Source organism: Macaca nemestrina, chromosome 1 (genome assembly GCF_043159975.1).
Source record: "Macaca nemestrina isolate mMacNem1 chromosome 1, mMacNem.hap1, whole genome shotgun sequence".
Lineage (NCBI taxonomy): Eukaryota > Metazoa > Chordata > Mammalia > Primates > Cercopithecidae > Macaca > Macaca nemestrina.
In genome coordinates, this window is record NC_092125.1 from 7,572,082 (window position 1) to 7,593,959 (window position 21,878).

Here is a 21,878-nt window from a genome sequence, read left to right on the forward strand (position 1 = left end):
AAGCACATACGAGATAGGGGAGAGAGGAATGGGAAGACTAAGCAGAGCAATGTGTTCCTAAAGCGGATCAGAGTCTGATGCCGTTTTCTTGAGCATACTGTGGTGGGTTATCATAAAACCTAGATTGCTGTGTTCGCGAAATAATTTTAAGTGTTGGAAACAAAGTGTATGCCTCCCATTTTATCTGTGGTACCACAACTTCACACTTTTATTCTATGAGTGCAGTTGATTTAGGAATAGAATTTAGAATTCTCAGTTCCTGTTAAGTGCTTTCATCCAACTGGTTCTGTGTGTGTGTGTGTGTGTGTGTGTGTGTGTGTGTGTGTGTTTTAGACTTTGGCCTCATTGTGCTTATGTTTGTGATTCTTCTGAACCTGAATTAATTCCACAGATAAGTTACTTTATATTCAAACTGTTTTTTCCCACTCAGCCCATAGAGTCTGGTCATAATGGATATTTCTTGGGTCTCTTAGTGTAATAATGATCTTTTTTTTCATTGTTAACCATCTTGTTCCATATCCTTTCCTGCCGAACAGAGACGTAAGTGTGGAAAGAGTTCTAATGAGGTCCTATTCCAAGATAGGGCACTCCTTTTCCTTGGTTACGGTATGTGAAGTTTAGGCAGTTACTGGGAGGAAACGAACACCTAAAACTTTGTCAAATCAGAGGCAAGTCAAAGAGTCTAAGGCTAGGATATCTGTCCAAATGGGACTATAGGCAGAAAATAAGCCAAGTTTGAAGCCAGAATGGTCAGAGGACAAGGGGAACAGATATGAAAAGAACCAAAGATAACAGAGGGAAGATAAGCCCAGAATGATTTCCAAGTCACTGCACAGGTGCCCATTGTAGCCTAGGAGAAGATGCTCATGGCGAAAAAAGTCCGTATGCTTTAACAACTACATCAACTATTTGCCCCTGTGTCCCCTATTAGAAAAAAAAAAAGTCACTAAGTTTAATAGAAAAAAAGATTCAACGCATGTGAAATACCATTGAAGGATAGCATGACTGACCACAACGGAAACAACAGTGCAGCATTGTAAACTGTGAGCAGCTAGCCACAGACCACAGCATGCGGCCTGCCTCATACAATTGTTCTCTTCTGGTAGTCACTGGCCCTCTCTTAAGGGGGCTCTCAGTTTTAAACGCACTGCAAGCATTTGGGTAGTTATGACACACAATGGTCAGAAATAAATTTCTGTGTAAGTTAATTACCTGAAATCATATTTTTTTTTAAATTTTGAGGTGGAGTTTCACTCTGTCACCCAGGCTGGAGTGCACTGGCGTGATCTCGGCTGACTGCAACCTCCACCTCATGTGTTCCAGCGATTCTTCTGCTTCAGCCTCCCAAGTAGCTGGGACTACAAGTGCACACCACCAAGCCCGGCTAATTTTTGCATTTTTATGTAGAAACAGGGTTTCACCATGTTGGCCAGGCTGGTCTCAAACTCCTGACCTCAGGTGATCTGCCCGCCTTGGCCTCCCAAAGTGCTGGGATTACAGGCGTGAGCCACCACACTGGGCCTGAAATCATAGTTTTTTAACCCATGGAAAGGGTTTGAACTTTGATGTTGTGCTGGGTTTCCTTTGGAACTGAGTCATTGTGCACTAAACATGAAGACTACTGAACATGAAAAATTTAATAGACATCTAGTAAATGCCTAAAAACATATATAATAAAAACCAACCATCATTTTGGTTGTTGTAGCAAACTGCTTTTATTGGTCAAATGGAAAGCACTCATTCTGACAGCTGAGAGATATTATTCAAATGAAGGTAGTCTTTCATTTTCTCTAAAATTCTTCAATTTAAGAATATTGAGTTTAAAAAATGACTTCGTTTGATATCAAAGGTGGACATGGTTACAGAACATATGTAGCAGATAATGGATTAAATATGCTTTCTGTAGAGACTCTACATCACTAATATAAAATTTTTGATAATTCTCAAAGGAGAATTAGAAAACAAGCATAGCACAGCATGGACTTTGGAAGCAGACTGTGTGATTCGAGTCTTGGCTCTTTTATTTTTTAGCTTGTGACCTTGGCAAATGACTAAACCATTTTTGCCTCAGTTTCTTCATCTGTAAAATGGGAATTATAATTATAATTTCTACATGTCTCACAGAGTTGTTATGAAGATTAAATGAGATAACACAGGCAAACTACTTAGAACAGTCCCTGACTCATAGTAAGTACTCTCTATAAGTGTTAGTGGACTGAAATTACTATTGTCAATTAAATAAAAAGGAGGAGGGAAACTATCTCAACAAATAAGCACTATAAACAAGATTTCAAAGAAGAATTGGTTACTTGCTTAAAAGAACAAGCTTTTTCAGGAATACTAAATTTACCGGTTTTCTTTAATATTGTTCAAATATGAGTAGATATTATAGGATCAACAGGATGGTAGGCCAGCTACATGGTAACAGCCATGATTGAGTGGGTGCTGAGCGAGAAGATGGGAGGAGACCCTGAAATTCATCTCCCTGGGGGGTTCTGGGCTGGGATTTTTAAGGGGACCATGAGGAGAAAGGGGATGGGAAATTGGGGTCATTGATTGGTTGGGGTACATGGGGATGAAATCATCAGGATGTGGAAACTGCATTCTTTGGTGAGTCAGCTTCTCGTGGGATCCTTCAGCAAGCTGATGTCAGTAGTTTCACTGGTACGTAGGACCTGAAAGAATATCTCAAACAGAAAACTTAACATTATATAATGTTCAAGCTGTTATCTATAGAGCAGTTAAGGGGAATTATAATTTTGTCACAGGGTCTGCGTGATTCTGGGACAAGAGGCAAACAACTATAAGGAAGCAGGTCAGAGAGCAAGCTGGCCTCATAATCCAGGGAGAATGTACCGCAGGCTTGGTTTATTTTACATTCCCCTTGTCCCTTTTTCCTTGATTAATTTTATAAAGCTTCTAGGGATGGTTTCATAAAGACCACTTCTTAGTAAAGTAGCATCTTTATTAAGCAATCTTCATAGAGTTTTGTTTCCGTTACTCTCTGTGAACACAAATAGTTAAACTGCATCTTTTAAAATTGCTATAAATCGATATATTTTTGAATGAGCAAAATTTTCATTAATTTGAGAAAAATGTATGCACTTAGTTTGGAAATTTTACTGTGTGCTCATCCACCCTGCCAGCTCTCAAAACCACAAGACAGGTATTTACAATTGCCCCATTTTATAGGTAGAGAATCTGAAATACAGTCCATCCAGATACTCTTCAAAATGATCCAGAGAATCTATGATGACGTAAGTTATCCCCTAATCATCTTCACTTCCAAATTTACTTCTCTCTCATTTCTTTTCTAAGTCAATGCAACATCATCTATTAATTATAACAAACCAGTAACCCAAGACTTCCTTTGATTCTTCTTCATTCATTCCCACAGCCAACAAAGATTAACTTCCTTAAATATGGTGGACCTTCCTCGTCTCTCCTTCCGTAGTGCCACTGCATCGGTTTCATTCCTTATCACAGTAACCGTGTTTCTCCACTAGGTTTCCCTAGAACCAGGCTTGGCGCACAATCTGTTTTCCTCATTGCAGTCCAAGGGAACTTCCCATGAGGAAAATCTCCAAAAGCAAAATCAAAAGACAATAAAATTCTCTAGAATTGTACAGTGATGGAAGTGAATAAAAATGACTTAATGGCTCCTCAGAGCCCTCGGGACATATTCCAAGCTCCACGCATGGCATTTAAGGGTTTTCCTAGGAGAGTCCTTAGTCTTTTCATTCTCTGTTTAGAATTCCGTCCTACCATTTGGAATTATTTGCAGGCACCCAAATCGTGCAAGCTCTGTCAGGTCTCCATGTATTTACATAAGCTGTTTTCTCTTCCTAGAATAGGATAAGAGGATTGGCTGCCTCTTCCCCATCAATTTTTTTTTTTTTTAACCTCGTTAAAGTGTGCTTAATATCTAAGACTTACTCAGTTGGTACCTGCTTCCCACAGAAAATCTCCTGAGTTGGGTATTCCTCCTCCCACTATAGGCAGAGTTTCTCCTTCCACCACTTTCTCTGGATTGTGTGCTCCTTGAAGGCATAAGTTTTGTTATATTAAACTTTTTAATCTAACAGACAAGGATTAACAAGTCTGGGTCATGGCCTTTTTTGAAGCACGCTCTTCTGTTTAGTGTGAACTTGCTTACCCCAGTCTAGATACTTGAACTATAAATAAGCTATTCAATGTGGCCATCTAGTGACCAAAGTGAGAAAATAACTATATTATTGGATAGTTGTACATTGATAGACACACCTTGTATTAATATTTAAGCTCCAGAGTCCTGTCCACTCCCATGCCTTCCACCCACTTTCTACTACTTAAAGCAATTTTGCTCCCAGATATTCAACTATTCAGTAATAATAATACCTTATGCATTACCACTTTACTAAACATATTTATATTCTCAATACACGCCCACACCCACACGATGAGACAGCATTTTGGTACTATTATCCCTATTTTACTGGTGAGAAAATTGAGATTCCAGGACATTAATTAATTTTCCCATGGTCACATAGTAATTATGTGAAAAAAAATGAAACTGATCTGAAGTCAGATGACTTATTCATTAGGTAATATGGAGAAAACTGGAATTGAATACAGGACTTTTGGCCTCGAACACATTTCTCTATTATTTAATTTATCACATTGTTTTATAGTAGTTTAGTTCTCTGTTTATAATTCATCATTTTTTCTTATTGCCTAGCACAGTGCCTGACACACAGTATGTGTATGACATGTGTTTTTTGATAAATATTGCAAATGAGTGTATAATCATTAAGTTATATCGGAAAGAACTATTTGACTCAAACTGAAGCACAGAGTAGACATGTAAATATATTTTTTCACTTCTATGCTTTCACACATACTGTATCCTTGGCCTTGAAATATCCTCACTCTTGTCAACTTGATAAAATACTCCCATTCATCAATTCAAATGTTGCTTTCCCTTAAAACCTTCGCCAGTGGTTCCCCAGCCAGAGATAAGTACTTCCTACACTGCATTCTCCAGATCCCCAACACAGCTTTGTTTAACTCTTATCACATTCCTGTAATTATTTGCTTACACATCTGTCTTCTCCAGACTGAGATCTTTGGCAGCAATTCAGGCAGAAGGAATGGCGGTATCAAAGCTGCCAGCTGAGTGAACATGCCGGGCAGTTTGCAGCCTGGGCGTGGTGTGTATCCCGATGCAGCAAGCTTAGGCAAAGCCTAATGATATGCCAATGAGATTTGATTTTACAGACTGCTGTCTTCAAAACCGCTGGGGGTACATAAGCCCTTTCCAATGGTTCCAACTTTGAAAAGTTTATATTACACAATTCTTTAAACTTAAGACAAAAAATGTAGATGTCACAGTTTAAATATGGTTGTATACATGGTTTTTCAAAATTCTGTTAGGGAAAAGAGTAAGAAAAAGATGGAAGATCCCTGCTGTGGCCCATGGATAGCCACGGAAGGCAGATTCAGCTTTGCGCCATCCCCTGTAGTGACTGACCTTCCCACCTCTTGGTCCTGGCTCCACAACCAGAGTCCAAGGCACTCTTGCAATAATTCAAAGAGGCTTCAGTTTTAGAAATGCCCATTTCATTCCTTTCTGTTCCTTAACACCTATTCCGTCTTTTAGGACCCAAGTTAAGCTTTATCTCTGAATGAAGCCAGTAGTCCACTGGGATTTTACTTTTTCTGGTTTGTTTTTGCACCATAACTTTGACATATGATCGCGTATCATCTTACATGGTTCTCAGTGTTGTGTGTGATATAAAAATACAGTATTGCAGTCTTCTTGAGAGTAGGGACCACGCGTATCTGGTTTCTCCAAAAGACCTACTCAGCACAGTGACGGGCACATACCTGATCAATCTGCAGCTTTGCAGTGAAGGCACAGACATCACTTCACCACTGGTAGAGTTTGTGGAGAGGTAGAAGTCACCCTCTAGTGGCAGCAGGTGGTATTAAGACAAAATCGCGGGATTTGGAGTAAGTCTTGGGTTCTCAAAACTGTCTCCACCATTTGTTGGTGTAGACATCAATTACTTAACCCTTGGAGCCACAGACCTTCTTTCCAAAAGAGTGCATATCATATGTGGAGTGATGATCATGGGAGCTGGTGCATAACTGGCACCTAGTTTGCAGCACTCATCATTCCCATTGCTTTTCAGTGTCCACGGAAATGGATGCACCATTTGAAGTTAGAATTTGGTTGTCTTCCTCATATCTGCTCATATACCATGTAGTTTTTATTTCCATTAATAAATTAGGCTTAACATCAGTTAAAGGTCTAAAGTAATTGTAAAACAGTCCTTTCATTCTCATCCTCCTGGGAGAGTGTTGTGGGAATCAAATAGAATACAGCAATTAATTCCAACTCAAGACCAAAATTTGTTAGTAAATAAAGCATTGGTGGGAGAAGAGCTGCATATTTTGCAAGGAAGATGTAGATTAGATCATTTCAGTTGGGTGACCGTCGAAGACGAAGTCAGTCTGACTGACGCTGCCACTCAGTGATACGCTCATGCTATCAGGGAAGACTTAGGAAATACAAAGTTCGCTAGGTCTGTGCAAACATGTCAAGGTACATAACGACTGAAATCAGGCACCTGAAAGTCATTGTGCTTGCTAAGACACAGGCATGGTCAAAAACTGTATTAGTAAATGTTAAAGTCTCTTTGACCAACATAACCAGAAGGAAAATGTTACTAACCTCTTGCACCCTGACTTGTCACAAGGCTGGGGTTTTTCGTACTTCAGCTCTGAGTGCAATGGGTCTTTTCCTGACACCCTGCCAATACCAGCTGCATCCCTTTCTGTATCCTTCCCACCATGCCTCACGTTATTCTCTCTTCCTGCACTCTCTATTCTTCATAGCACTGCCCTGATTTGCTTGTTTGATTTGTTTTTCTATTGTCTCTCTTACCCACTGGACCTTAAGGCCGTGAGGGTTGGTTTCACTCACGTCTTTCTGTGTATTTTCTAGCACAGTGACTGAAACATCACAAGCAATAAGTAATGACTAAATGAATGAATGAATATATGAACATGGTATACTCATACCAGTTTATTTTACCAGCTTATTGCTTTCACCATAAGAACTCATTAATTCCTCTCTAAGGTACATTGAAACTTACTAATTTACAACAGTGTAATTATTTTTACTGAGTCTTCTTGCCTATAAAAGAGTAAATCATATTCAGTGTAAATTAACTAAAAGTTGAAGGCCAAACTATGTTTGAACACATAAAGGCAGTTATAAAAGTAAATACCATTATACTTAATAAGAAAGTTTGTAAACTACATAAAACCAACAGTATTTCATTAGCATCAACTTATGTCATTATCTTTAGGTTTTTAGATATTTTTCTAGGAATAATATCAGGTAAATAAATGATAATATCACTTTTTAGATAAGAATTTAATAAGGTAAAAATAGACTTCTGAATATGAAAGTCATCCACCTTGATACTCTCATTGCCCCAATAACCACTACTGTGATTTGAATTTAAATCCATTATTTGCTATTATATTGTTACTTTCTTTTCTTTTCTTTTTTTCTCCTTCCTTCCTTCCTTCCTTCCTCCCTCCCTCCCTCCATCACTTCCTTCCTTCCTTCCTTTGATGGAGTCTTGCTCCATCACCCAGGCTGGAGTGCAGTGGCACAATATCAGCTCACTGCAACCTCCGTCTCTGAGGTTCAAGCAATTCTCCTGTCTCAGCCTCCGAGTAGCTGGGATTACAGATGCATGCCACTGTGCCTGTTTAAGTTTTGTATTTTTAGTAGAGATGGGTTTTCACCACGTTGGCCAGGCTAGTCTTGAACTCCTGACCTCAGGTGGTCTGCCCGCCTCAGCCTCCCAAAGTGTTGGGATTACAGGTGTGAGCCACCACACTCAGCCTTATACCATTACTCTCTCAAGTATTTTCTTCCACTCTGTTCCAAAGCCCAATCTTCTTCCAATCGCTTGAGTATGTAGTAAATATTCACTTTTTTATTCAGTGAACATTTATTGGATGCCATGTATATGAGACACTGGGAATCATACTGCTCCACACCCTCCAAATCCCACAGAAGAACAAACCCGTCATGAGATAAATTAATATTAACTATGTTATGCCAATTGCTTTCTGAGTCCAGGGCCTCTGTATTTCATACTTACATAATTGCAGACTCACTAAATGTTAAAATGTGAAGGGATTTTAAATTTTATGAAAACAAAAAGGTCTAAGAGATTGTTTGATTTGCTGAAAGTTACAGGGCTACTTCATGGGGAGCTGGGACTTGCCTCCGGGCCTCTTAACCTGTTTGCCACCCACACCCTTTTCTCCCTTCTCAGGAGACCAGTCTTATTTTCATTCTTCATTTGAACTGCTTTTCTTTCCATCTCTCTGCGTCCACTCATTAAACAAATATTTATGCTCCAGGAAGCTCACAATTTTATTGTCTTCCCCACATCTGTTCATACACCTTGTGGTTTTTACTTCAGTTCATGTAATCACTCACTGTTCCTTAGGCAGGTTAGAAACCTCCAAGTTATTTTATTTATTTATTTATTTATTTATTTATTTATTTATTTAGAATCAGAGTCTCACTCTGTTGCCCAGGCTGGAGTGCCATGGCACGAACTCGGCTCACTGCAACCTCCGCCTCCCTGGTTCATACAGTTTTCCTGCCTCAGCCTCCCAAGTAGCCAGGATTACAGGCTTCTGCCACTATGCCCAGCTAATATTTTGTATTTTTAGTAGAGACAGGGTTTCGCTATGTTGGCCAGGCTGGTCTTAAACTCCTGACCTCAGGTGATCCACCTGCGTCAGCCTCCTGAAGTGCTGAGATTACAGGTATGAGCCACCATGCCCAGCCAAAAACCTCAAAGTTATTTTTAACTCCTCTCTCCCCTCATGCCTCACATTCGATAAACAGACAGATTCTGTTGATACAAGTTGCTAAATGTTTCTGGAATCCAGACTTTGTTGTTCATGCCTTTTAATGTCATCCTAGTTGAGGTCCCATCATGTCTTGCCTGCGGTTGCAATAGCCTTCAAGCTGGTTTCCATGGCCTCCAATCGTGTTTTAAATTCTCTACTACTGCTAGAATGAGCATCCATTTCAGAAGAAAAAGGAGGAGGAGGACAAGGGGAATTTAATTGTGTAAAAGGACAAGAGAGTAACAGATTTATAATTTATTATTTCATAGAGGAAAAGGTTAAAAAACCAAAAAAAATTAAAATAACACAAATATTAGCTAAAAATTAAAAGCCTTTGTCAATGTGACTCTCTCTAAATTTCTCTTTCCATGTCCTATGAGCCCTGGTGTCTTTGAATCATCGTTTGTAGACCCCTTTGTGTCCTTTTACGTCCCCATGCCCCAGTATATCGTTCTTCACTGTTCCTGGAATGTGCTTCTGCCTTGTGCGCAAATGCTTCCCTTTCTGTGTCTCCAGTCCATTGTGTGGCAATTGTAGCATCCACACATTGCATGGTCATTGTCAGTGTTTACACACACACGGTCCCTTCAGACATCTAGAGTTCTGTCTCTTAGTCACCATTGGACATCCACTGCACAGTGGCTGGCACATAGTAGGTGCTTGTTAAGTGAGTACCTTACTGTCTGAAGGTGACAAAGAAATATACAAACAGCATCATTAAAGAGGACTTGTTGCAAAATAGCGGTATACGTGAAGACCATGGAAGCCCAGAAGCACCCCGACCCTTGTCAACAATCCTTGCGTGTGAACAGTTTGTATGCTGACATCTACTGGTAGTAGGCAGGTTATGGCCATCCTCCCCATCATTTTACTGCGACGTCATTCAGTTTGCGCTTTTGCAACCCCCTTTGACTTTAAAGGCTGAGTCAGAGACAGCCAAGAGAAGGTAAACTAAAAGAGACACTTGCTCTAGTGACTCTCCCTTACTCATTCTGGAATTTCTCTTCAGGAGAAAGTTTAATGCAATAGGAGCATCTTTGGGGTGGGGCTGATTTAGGGCTTTTAATTTTTGTCTAATCTTTGTTTTAATCTGCATGGCGTTTTCCATTTTATGTTTTCTTTCTTTTCTTTTTTTTTTTTTTTTTTTTTTTGAGACAAGGTCTGGTGCTATCGCCCAGGCTGGTGTGCAGTGGCACGATCTCAGCTCACTGCAACCTCGACCTCTCTGGCCTCCAGCAACCCTCCAGCCTCAGCCTCCTAAGCAGCTGGGACCACAGGCGTGTGGCACCACATCTGGCTAATTTTTGTATTTTTTGTAAAGACAGGGCTTGCCGTGCTGTCCAGGCTGGTCTTGAACTCCTAGGCTCAAGAAATCCTCCCACCTCAGCCTCCCAAAGTGTTAGGATTACAGGCGTGAGCCACTGACTGCCCTTCTATGGTTCCTTTTATGGATAGCTGTTTTCAATAGAATTTCCTTGGGACTATAAGACACTGTTAGCACTCTCTCAGTCTCAGATGCTCTGTAAGGTATTTCCGGTGGAGAATGTATCACGTCTCTTATGCCTGGTTCCCCCGGCACCATGCTATACTTTTCCACTTTCTCTTCTTGCAGGGATTGTTTCCATTGCCACCCTAACGGTGCTGGCCTATGAACGTTACATTCGCGTGGTCCATGCCAGAGTGATCAATTTTTCCTGGGCCTGGAGGGCCATTACCTACATCTGGCTCTACTCACTGGCATGGGCAGGAGCACCTCTCCTGGGCTGGAACAGGTACATCCTGGACGTACACGGACTAGGCTGCACTGTGGACTGGAAATCCAAGGATGCCAACGATTCCTCCTTTGTGCTTTTCTTATTTCTTGGCTGCTTGGTGGTGCCTCTGGGCGTCATAGCCCATTGCTATGGCCATATTCTGTATTCCATTCGAATGGTGAGTTGAAGACTACAGATGCCCCCCTCCCAAACCACATCCAGGGTAGAAAATTTTGTGTGGAAAATAATGGAAGTCTTCCTGTGTCATCAGTAGTTGCCCAGAGGTAGAGCAGTTCTAGGAGACTTCCCATTTGGTTGAATTTTATGCTATGAGCCACTCTCTGGGAAGATCAATGCGGAATAGCATTTACTCTCTCTACATCCCTCTCTCAACCAAAAGAAGGAATCAGCAACCAAAAAACCCTACATTATCGAACACTCTTAAAATTTAAGAATTTAAAAAAGGGAGTTCCACACTTCCCATAACTTTGTTTATTCAAAGGTCATACGAATTTGACTAGAGAACAGCATGGATGTTTTGTTCGGCAATCACAGCAGAGTCATAAAGGGTAAGAACTGACCACAAACAACTTCACGTTGGGTGCCAACAAGAACTTTCCAGTTTGAACTCAAACCCAGTGTGGAGCAGGCTCCATTTCCCAGTCTCTATTTTCAGCCATGGATGTTTCCTTCCCCATTCACTGATTCTTCCAACTCTGTTCTCTGCTTCCGTCTCTAGTCTCTTGCTCACTCCGTCAAACCCCTCTAACTTTCACCTGTTTTTAAAATCTGACTTAGCTACATGCATCACTTTAAATAATTTGTTTCAAATTTCTTTACATATGCCAACTTTGTTAAAGACAAAATCCCTAGATCAGTTCAATCATCTATTTTCTCCATGCCTGTAGTCAAACTGCAAAGAGGAGCTGGAAAAAACAAAACAAAACACATCTGTCCACACTTAGATGTCCTCTCAGCCTTGTTCTAGCAACCTTTCTATGCCTGTGTGTGTGGTCTAGTGTCTCCACACTCTGACTATTACACAACCTCACTTCTCATTTTAATCTCTCGCCTTACTGTCTCCTCTCATTCTTATCGAATAAGCCTGCTTCTGATTTATCGGACAAAACAAAGCCATTATCAAGGGTTCCTTTGACTCCTTACCTCTCTTTACACAAACCACTGATTCTTAGACCTCTCTCTCCGGTTACAGGGCGACAGGAGAGGTCTCCCAGGACCAACTCGATTCTGTATTCTGATTGCTCCCCCACCCCCTTCCGTGCCCCAGAGACACCTCTTAATAATTTTCTCTTTCACTTGTATCTTCACACTCTCCCTTACCACTGGTCCTTTCCCTTTAGCATATTACCAGGCTATTTTTTTTTTTTAATCACAATCTACTCTCAGCTCCCTCTAGCTATCACTTATTTTTCTCCTTTTTGTCACTGCTAACTCAAAGAACCTTTGGTGACTCTTGGTGCCACATTGTCACTCAGTAAGCATGCATTTACCCAGTATTTATTGAGCATATAAAATGTGCCAATTTCTTCCTGTTAATAGACTGAATGTTTGTGTCCCTCTCAGATTCCTATGTGGAATCTCTAACCACCAATGTGACAGTATTTGGGGATGGGGCCTTGGGAGGTAATTAGGGTCAGAGGAGGTCATGAGGATGGGGCTCTAGTCTGATGGGATTAGGGGATTAGTGTCCTTGTAAGAAGAGACACCAGAGAGCTTGCTCTCTCTGTCTCTCTCTCTCTCTCTGTCTTTCTCTCTCTCTCTGTCTCTGTCTTTCTCTCTCTCTCTGTCTCTGTCTCTCTCTCTCTCTCTCTCTCTCTGTCTCTCTCTTTGTCTGTCTCTGTCTCTCTCTCTGTCTCTCTTTCTGTCTTCCCACGTGTGCATAAATAAGAGATCATGGAAGCACACAGTGAGATAACAGCCAAGAGAGGAGGCCTCAGAATGATACCTATCTTGTCAGCTACTCTACCTGGGACTTCCCAGCCTCCAGAACTGTGAGAATAAATTTCTGTTGTAGTTTAGGGAGTTGGTAGTTTAGTAAGTTTATCTAGCACTTATTCCTCAACTTAAGGCAAACTGGTGACTCCTTCCTCTACCGCACTGCCACTAATACAGCCCTCATTTCAAGTCATTGATGAGCTCCCAGATATGTGATCCCATGGACACATTTTTATTCCTTTCTAGCATCCTCGGTGTTTGAGACTGTTGACAACTTCTACTTTCTTGTGATGTTCTCCTGCCATCGATTCTAGGGCGCCTTTCTCTGCTGTCTTTGTTGCTGACTCTCTGGCCCCATCTTCTTATGTCTTCCAAGAGCTTCTCTTCTTTGGGCCTCCCCAGCATCCTATGTTTAGCTCTTGTCCCATGCTACACACTGGCCTTGAGTGGTCTTTCATACGGCCAGGATTTCTCCTTCTGACACAAGCTTGGTAACATCTCTATTTCCAGTTCAGGTCTATCTTCCAGCCTCTAACAGATCCTGGTAGTCAATTGCCTATTGAACACCTCCACTTGGATGGTCCACAGACTCATCAAATTTAACAAATGTAAAGATTAATTTGTCGTATTTTCCCTAAAATCCTCTACTCCTCCATTTGCTTTCTCATTGAATAGTCATCATTCCTAGCTACCAAGACCAGAAATTAAGGAGTAATCTTTATTGAGTGTCATCCATGTCTCCCCCAACACCCAACTATTGATCAGTTCTTATCCATACCACTTAAATGTTTTTTTGTTTTGTTTTGTTTTGAGACAAAGTTTCACTCTTATTGCCCAGGCTGGAGTGCAAGGGCAGAACCTTGGCTCACTGCAACCTCTGCCTCTCAGGTTCAAGCAATTCTCCTGCCTCAGCCTCCTGAGTAGCTGGGATTACAGGTGCCCACCACCATGCCTGGCTAATTTTTAAAATATTTTTAGTGGATGTGGGGTTTCACCATGTTGGCCAGGCTGGTTTTGAACTCCTGACCTCATGATCCGCCCGCCTTGGCCTCCCAAAGTGCTAGGATTACAGGTGTGAGTCACTGTGCCCAGCCCTATATTTTTTAGTATATACATTTTTTCCTCTCCCACTGCCACGGACTCAGTTAAAAAAAACAACTTAGTTCTTCTTTTTGAAAATTTTGCTTTCCTCTATTCCATTCTTTGCACACTGCCACCAGAGTAGTTGTTCTCAAGTATTACCTTCAGAAGTTCCACTGTCTTTGTGATTAAAATAAAGCCCCTGGGTGCGGTCGGCCGGTCCTGTATGGCATCTCCTGTCTACCTGTCCAGCCTCATTTCTTGACACTCCCCTCCTCTTGCCACCTCGGGATGCGGCCAATGGTAATATTTCTTGTTTTCAGACACTGGCTTGTTATTTTACCTCTCGTCTTAGCACATTTTCTTTCTCTGGAACATTCTGTCTCTCCTCCTTACTTGACTAATTCCTCCTTCCCTCACAAGGCTAACAGCAGGATTTTGTTGCTCTAGCCCTCAGGATCCTGTGTACTACCATATCCTCCCTGTTTACCTCCCTCATGGCTTCTACCTGCTCAGTGTGCGTCACCCTCACCAAATCATGAATTCCTCAAGAGCAGAGACTGGGTCTTATGTATTTTCTCACCTGTAGTTGGTATAGTGTCTGCATGAGTAGGTGATCAGTCACTATTTTTGGAATGAGTTACAAGCAGAGGGCATAGAAAGGGGAAGACAGGAGAAGGGGTGAAAGTGTGAAGAGATTTGACTTTAGCTGCTACCTAAACAGAGAGCTCACTGCAAGTAATTTGCCTCCGTTTCCTTATTCAGAGAGAGATGACTCATAACCGCGATGGAGACATAGCTACACACTTGAGAATGAAGATTCACAGTGAAATTCTTTGAAAATCTACAGATGTCTTGGATTAATGAGTACTAGGCAGCAGCCATTTATACAGCCAAAGAACACTTTAATAGAGAATTCTGAAGAATCTGTTTTAGGTGGTTCATTCTTTAGGACAAATTTGTGCCTGTGCCAATCATTTCAAAATTGCTTCATCCATAGCAATTTTGAAAACTATCCTCAAATGATTGAATAAAGAGGGTGAGGCATGAAATAGAATTTTTTATTTGGAAAATATTTAATGAGCAGAATGAAGGAATAGAAAGTAATGAAACAAAGAGGCCTGAAAGAGATAAATAAAAAATAATCATGAAAACTTCACATATATAAACCCAAATAATCTAAAACATTAGTCAAGATCTTCTCCTTCTACCAAAGAGGCACTGGGGACTATAGACCAACATTTATTTCAATTAATTTCTCCAGCATGCATGTAATTCCAAGATGGATAAATGAGTGCTCTGCTTTGATAAATGGTGAGAGGGGATAAAGACTGACTTGCCCAGAAAATGGTACAGATAAAACTATTGGACCTAGATACCGGAGGTTTGGGAGGCAGTTAACTGAGATGTGGTCATGTTACTTGTTAGTGGAAACTCTGAAGAGTCAATAATGATTCCAAATATCCTATAGTATCATAAAGGTACATATACATACGAGTGTGTTCGTTTCATATCTAGTTCAAATATAAATAACTACTTAACCTCAAAAACCACCCCACAAAGTCATACATGTGGAAATGGAACTCAAGTTCTGTTAATTCTAATAGGTTTTTTTGTTTAACCTCCTTTCTTCTTTACTCTTAAAGGAGGTTATTGACTTGCCCAATATCACACTGCGAGCAAAAGTGGTGAATCTGGGATATAAACTTAGATCTTCTAATTCCAAATCTAGAGCTTTTATCAAAACTCCACAGCCTTCCTATAAACTCTAGGGAAGCTCCCCCAAAATGATGTTTTGAAAATAGAATAATATTATATCACATTAAATGAAAGAGTTTCTTTTAAAATAGAATTGCGCACACAGAATAGTAGTATTCGGTTGGTGCAAAAGCAATTGCGTTTTTTGCTATTAAAGGTAAACCTTTAAAGGTAACCTTATTTAAAGGTAAATTATTTACCTTTCTGCACACCAAAAATATGTTCCTAAATAAAAATCTTTATCTCTGAACATTGTAATAAGTTATACTAATTTTACTACAAAAATACAAATACTTTATATATTGATTTTTTAAAGTAATTGGCATACTAGTAAAGGAATATTATTTACCTTTAAATTAGGTTACCTTCAAAGGTTTACCTTTAATGGCAAAAACCACAATTACTTTTGCACCAACTGAATACTAGAAATTTAATACCCACTTTTCCCCACACATAGTCTCTCTACCCTAAAAAAACGACTTAAATTTTCCCTATTTCTCTCTATTCTTTGCTAATCTGAATACATGATTTTGATAAGAATATAGTTTCTTAAATATAATTTTGGATACCAGTAATTTGGGAATTTTAATTAAAATATATTTGGAAATACTGTAAGCACATGTTCTAAATGATTTCTTTGGAAATTCTTTCTCTTAATTTTGTTATTTTTATTTTTATTTGTTTTTTTTTGAGACGAAGTCTCGGAGTCTCACTCTGTCTCCCAGGCACTGCCACAGGAGTGCAGTGGCGTGATCTCGGCTCACTGCAACCTCCGCCTCCCGGGTTCATGCCATTCTCCTGCCTCAGCCTCCCGAGTAGTAGCTGGGACTACAGGCGCCCGCCACCACGGCTAATTTTTTGCATTTTTAGTAGAGACGGGTTTCACTGTGTTAGCCACGATAGTCTCGATCTCCTGACATCATGATCCGCCCGCCTCGGCTTCCCAAAGTGTTGGGATTACAGGCGTGAGCCACCGCTCCCCGCCCTCTTAATTTTTATGATAATGCTAGAACTAAATGGTACACTTAGAGTTCATTGAAATGCAGTCAATTTCCCAGCATAAAGTAATCAATACTAAGTATCAACAATATGCTAACTACTTAAAAAAATCAATATATAAAGTACTTGTATTTTTGTAGTAAAAGTCGTATAACTTATTACAATGTTTAGAGAGAATTATTTTTATTTAGGAACGTATTTTTGGTGTGCAGAAATATTCTTTGCCCGTGTATTATTATAACACATTTATAATACTAGGAGAAACAGCAAAAAGAAATTTATATTCAAGAAACTCAAAGAACTTTCAGACTGTACATCGTTACTCGTCCATCCCTTTAATGGGAACAGACTGGGAGTAGACAGGCTGATTTTAGAGGAAGGAGTTTTACCAAGTGCTGTTCTCTGCAAGTGAGCCCCTAATGAAGCCAATCGCAAACAAATTTATCCTGAAATTCTACTTTATAGTCATTAGTAGTGAATTGAAAAACTGGTTTTCCGTAAGAATGCACTTGGGGATTAAATTCTCATCAAGGCCAGCTGCAGGCTTCATCGTGCAGAACTGACATGACATGGGTATGCAGTCTGCTTTGAGAACTCCAGAACTAGCACTCTAGAGTTTCCAGGATCGTGGGGAAATTGTTTCCATTTTATCGTGACTCTTTCCAATTGTCTTTTAGAGATTTGAAGATCTAGGCAAAATCATCTTATTTCTTATTAAGTAAATTCGAGAACATTAAAAAAACACTGAAGGATGTAGGAGGCTATGTAGCTCAACCACCCTATGTTGTGAGTGGGGAGACTGAGGCCCGGCAAGGTTAAAGCTGGACTCAGCTACGAGTCTCGGATCAGAAGTCAGCCTCCCAAGGTCCTATTCAGTTCTCTTTCCATTTAGGTGGGGCCAAGAATAGTGTCTGAATATCTGTTATAAAAATAACAAAAGAAAGCCATTCTTTTATTTTTTTAAAGCCCTTTCCTTTCTTTCTCCTTTCGGCAGCTTCGTTGCGTGGAAGATCTTCAGACAATTCAAGTGATCAAGATTTTAAAATATGAAAAGAAACTGGCCAAAATGTGCTTTTTAATGATATTCACCTTCCTGGTCTGTTGGATGCCTTATATCGTGATCTGCTTCTTGGTGGTTAATGGTCATGGTCACCTGGTCACTCCAACAATATCTATTGTTTCGTACCTCTTTGCTAAATCCAACACTGTATACAATCCAGTGATTTATGTCTTCATGATCAGAAAGGTACGCTTTGCAATTAACTGATTGCTTTCACCCTGAAGATAGAGTTGGAAATGACAGTGTAATACTTTTACAGAGGTGATTCAGAGTCGATTCAATTAAAAAAACCAAATCAAGAATTTTGTCAGAATGTAAAGGGATCAGGAAGAAATGTAGAATATTTCCAAAGAAAATCATAACAATTCTAAGAACTACCCATAGGGATTCACACTTGTTAGGTAGAATTCTAGTAAAATTAATATTTAATTCATCAGAAAATAGTTTATGCCGAGTAATAACAGCGACGAAGTTAATAATACATTTAAAATTCTTACTGCAACGAGCAAGTTACAAGCAAGTCACGAACAAGTTACTAGCAAGTTTACGAAACTCCACAAAATAGACACTAATATTATTCCTTGTTTTCTTTATGGGTTGTGAATAGGTTCAGAGAGGTTAAATAACTTGCCTAATCTAGGAAGTATTGGTGCCAGGATTTGAACCTAGTTTGCTCAAGTCCCCAAATCCAGTGCTTATAACTCCTCACTTGGGGTTATAGATACTTGTAGCAATTGGTCTGGGTTGTTATTCACATGCCACAGCAAATGTCTAGCCTAAATTAATTTGGTTCAAGAAACTTCCTGGGCCTGATGTGGTGGCTCAAGCCGGTAAACCCAGCACTTTGGGATGCTGAGGCAGAAGGATTGCTTGAGCTAAGAGTTCAAGACCAACCTGGGCAACATAATGAGACGCCCCTCTCTCTCTCTCAAAAAAAATAAAAATAGCTGGGCGTGGTGGCATGTGCCTGTAGTCCCAGCTACTCAGGAGCCTGAGGTGAAAGGATCTCTTGAGCCCAGGAGGTCAGGGCTACAGTGACCCATGATCACACCACTGTGTTCCAGCCTGGGTGACAGAGCGAGACCCTGTCTCAAAAAGAAGAGGAACTTCCTTATCATCTGTTTCTGTAGTTGAAAGGTTTTGACTTGATGGCTATGAGTCATGGCTGGGAGAGCCCACAAAATGATTATTATAAAGCTGAGCCTCTAAGTTTCAGAGAATTTAAAAGTTAAAAATAATGCTTAATTACTCCATTGGAATTTTAAAGATAACAAGTCATAATAATAAAGGGCAATAATAATCACTGTGACTTCTAATGCTCAAGAATATGGAAGAAGCGGGCACTTTTGTAGTAACTTTATTATGTTCAGTGCTAAATCCCTCTGCCTCTTCTTTTGCCTTTCCTTTTCTTTGAACATTATTGGCTTACACTCTCCATAAACTCACTTCCACGTGCCTTATTCTCCTCTCACTGACAGTGTTTCTTTCCGTTTTTTGTTGCCTTCAACTGGTCTATTTCCTTTAACCCAGAGATTTTAAACTTGGAGTCCACAGGACCTAAACATTCCTTGAGTTGGCCTCAGAAGAGCCATTGCAACCCTGGAAATTGTTTATAATAACTTTTTAGTATGCACACATATGAATTTTTCTAGTGAGATGGTTTATAACTTTAATTTTCTATCAGAGAATAAGGTATTTTAGGGACCACCCTCTCAACAGGCAAAATAAAAATACATTAACAATTATTTGTTGCACTCTTTCTGTCAGCCAATGGGCTATAAATTACTGCTTCTAGAACTTTCATGTGCGTACCCCACACCTGGAGATCTTGTAATAAATGAATATTCTCCTTCAGTATGCATGGCTGCCCAATATTCTGCACGTCTAACAAGCTCCCACATGGTCCCGATGTTTCTGGCTCCTAGGGGCATACTTTAAACAGGAAGTCTAAAAGATACAAACAAAAACCAATACATAAAAACAACAGTCGTTGTCCTCAAAGAGCTTACCATTTATATGGAAAAGCATTTTTTTTTTGGCATACATACTCTATTTAACTTTTATCATCATGTTTCTTTAACATTTAACCAAACAATGGTTTAGTGAATAAAGTCTCAAACAAGTAAATATTTTTATTTTTTAAATTTTTGAATCAGATAGAAAAAATAAAAATTTTTAAATATGAGTATAAACTAAATGCTAACTTGCATAAGATTGGGACTTAAAGAAGACATTATCAGGCAGTGTTTGCTGTAAAACAAAACCAAGCAAAAAACAAACAAAAAAGACAGAAATCAATGTAGCTATTATATTTTTAATTGGTATTTCCTGATCTGAGAAAGTCCATATATTCACCATTTATTTCACTGTAAATAATGGGGATAACAATTGCATTAACTTTTGATGTATGTTTTACTGGTCATGATGGACTGACTACTATAACAAGCAACCCCAACATTTCAGTGAATTCAAACGGAGTTGATTGCTCATTCAGGTCACAGTTCACAGTCTAATAATGTATTGGGTGGAGGAGATGGGATCTGTCCTGTGCAGTCATTTAGGGATCTAGGTCCCTTCCATTGTGCGATGTTATGATCTTTACACGTTGGCCTCCCAGTTTCCTGTCGAGAGGAACAGCAGAGAGGAGAAGCCGAAAGGAGACCAAGAAATATTATTTGATGTTGTACCCAGGACACGGAGAAGAATTATGTTTGTTGATGACATTAGTGCTGTCTGCCATAGTATTTTTCCCCCAACTTATTAGTAATTTCGATAGAAAAAATTCTTCACCTAATTAAAGAAACATTAGCAAGTACACCAGGCTCTAAACTCTGCCAGGAAGAGCCTTGTCTGTTTTTGTTGCTTACAGTAAAAAATCTCTAATTATAGCACAGTGACTGTCACCTAGTAGATACCCACTGAATATCTGTGGACTGACTTAATGTTCAAAATCTCTTAATAGTTGTACCTGTCCTCATAGAAAGTGTGTGCAGATTGAAGCTTGGAGGATTACAAGGTACTGAAATGGTCCTACATATTCTGGTTAATAAGAATTAGAATGAAGAAAAGACATAAAGCTCTGGGGTGATTTAGGTAGATCTGAGCATGACCACATAACCCCTCATCCACACCAGCTAACAAACAAGAAACAACTGAAATTCAGCTCAACTGATTTCCTTGACTATTAATCCAGATAAGTGCCCAACTTTTACTTCATATTCCCCTTTATTTTGTCTCTGCCCAGTTTCGAAGATCCCTTTTGCAGCTCCTGTGCCTCCGACTGCTGAGGTGCCAGCGGCCTGCTAAAGACCTACCAGCAGCTGGGAGTGAAATGCAGATCAGACCTATTGTGATGTCACAGAAAGATGGGGACAGGCCAAAGAAAAAAGTGACTTTCAACTCTTCTTCCATCATTTTTATTATCACCAGTGATGAATCACTGTCAGTTGACGACAGCGACAAAACCAATGGGTCCAAAGTTGATGTGATCCAAGTTCGTCCTTTGTAGGAATGAAGAATGGCAACAAAAGAGGGGGCCTTAAATTGGATGCCACTTTTAGACTTCCATCGTAAGAAGTGTCTGGAATACCCGTTCTATATAATATCAACAGAACTTTGTGGTCCAGCAGGAAATCCGAATTGCCCATGTGCTCTTGGGCCTCAGGAAGAGGTTGAACAAAAATAAATTATTTTAATTCAACGGGTGCTTTACATAATGAAAAAACCACTTGTGGCAGACGATGGGCATCTAACATCATCTTCTAATGTGTTGGAGATTTTCATTTCAAATATATTTTTTAAATTACTCTATTTTCCAAATCACGTAATACATTTTTCTCGAAAATACCTTACTGTAAAAATAACTGTCGCATACACATGCGTGAAGTAGCTAGAACATACTGAATTTTTTTGTACTGTTGGACTCTATTCAGTGTCATGTCCTATGTCTGTTGAAGTTATCAAGGAGATAATTCTAGAATGAAAAAGAAAATCCTCTTGTTGGAAACAAAAGACTTTTTACATGTGCACTATGACAAAGAGGAGTTTCAGATACGTCTTTGAATCCTCGTCAGCCTGGAGACCAGCACCAGAGGAATCTACAAGGCAAACTCCCATATATTTGCTTCCCCCAAATTGCTGCCCCTACAGACTCAAAGCTCTTTTTCTTTGTTTTGTTGTTTTTCTAAACATTTACTGTTCTTTGTTGATGCTGTATAAGCCAGGGAGTTCTAAGATGCCAGCTCTTTGAGATTTGCTCATTCCCCTGTATTTCCACCTGTATTTTCCACATATATTATATATATCTGCTAATAAACTTATGTTTGTTTTTCTCTTGTTAA

At 39.7% G+C, this 21,878-nt stretch overlaps 1 protein-coding gene across 1 annotated transcript in view; it reads left to right on the top strand.

The window, feature by feature from the left end:
- The window catches only part of LOC105474657 (opsin 3), a 47,507-nt gene extending 25,629 nt beyond the window's left edge, over positions 1-21,878 (top strand). The window contains exons 2-4 of the mRNA XM_011729473.3: positions 10,544-10,863; positions 17,473-17,724; positions 20,783-21,878. Coding sequence (XP_011727775.2) covers positions 10,544-10,863; positions 17,473-17,724; positions 20,783-21,046 — 836 coding nt within the window. The 3' untranslated portion in view covers positions 21,047-21,878. The remainder of the gene's footprint in view (positions 1-10,543; positions 10,864-17,472; positions 17,725-20,782) is intronic.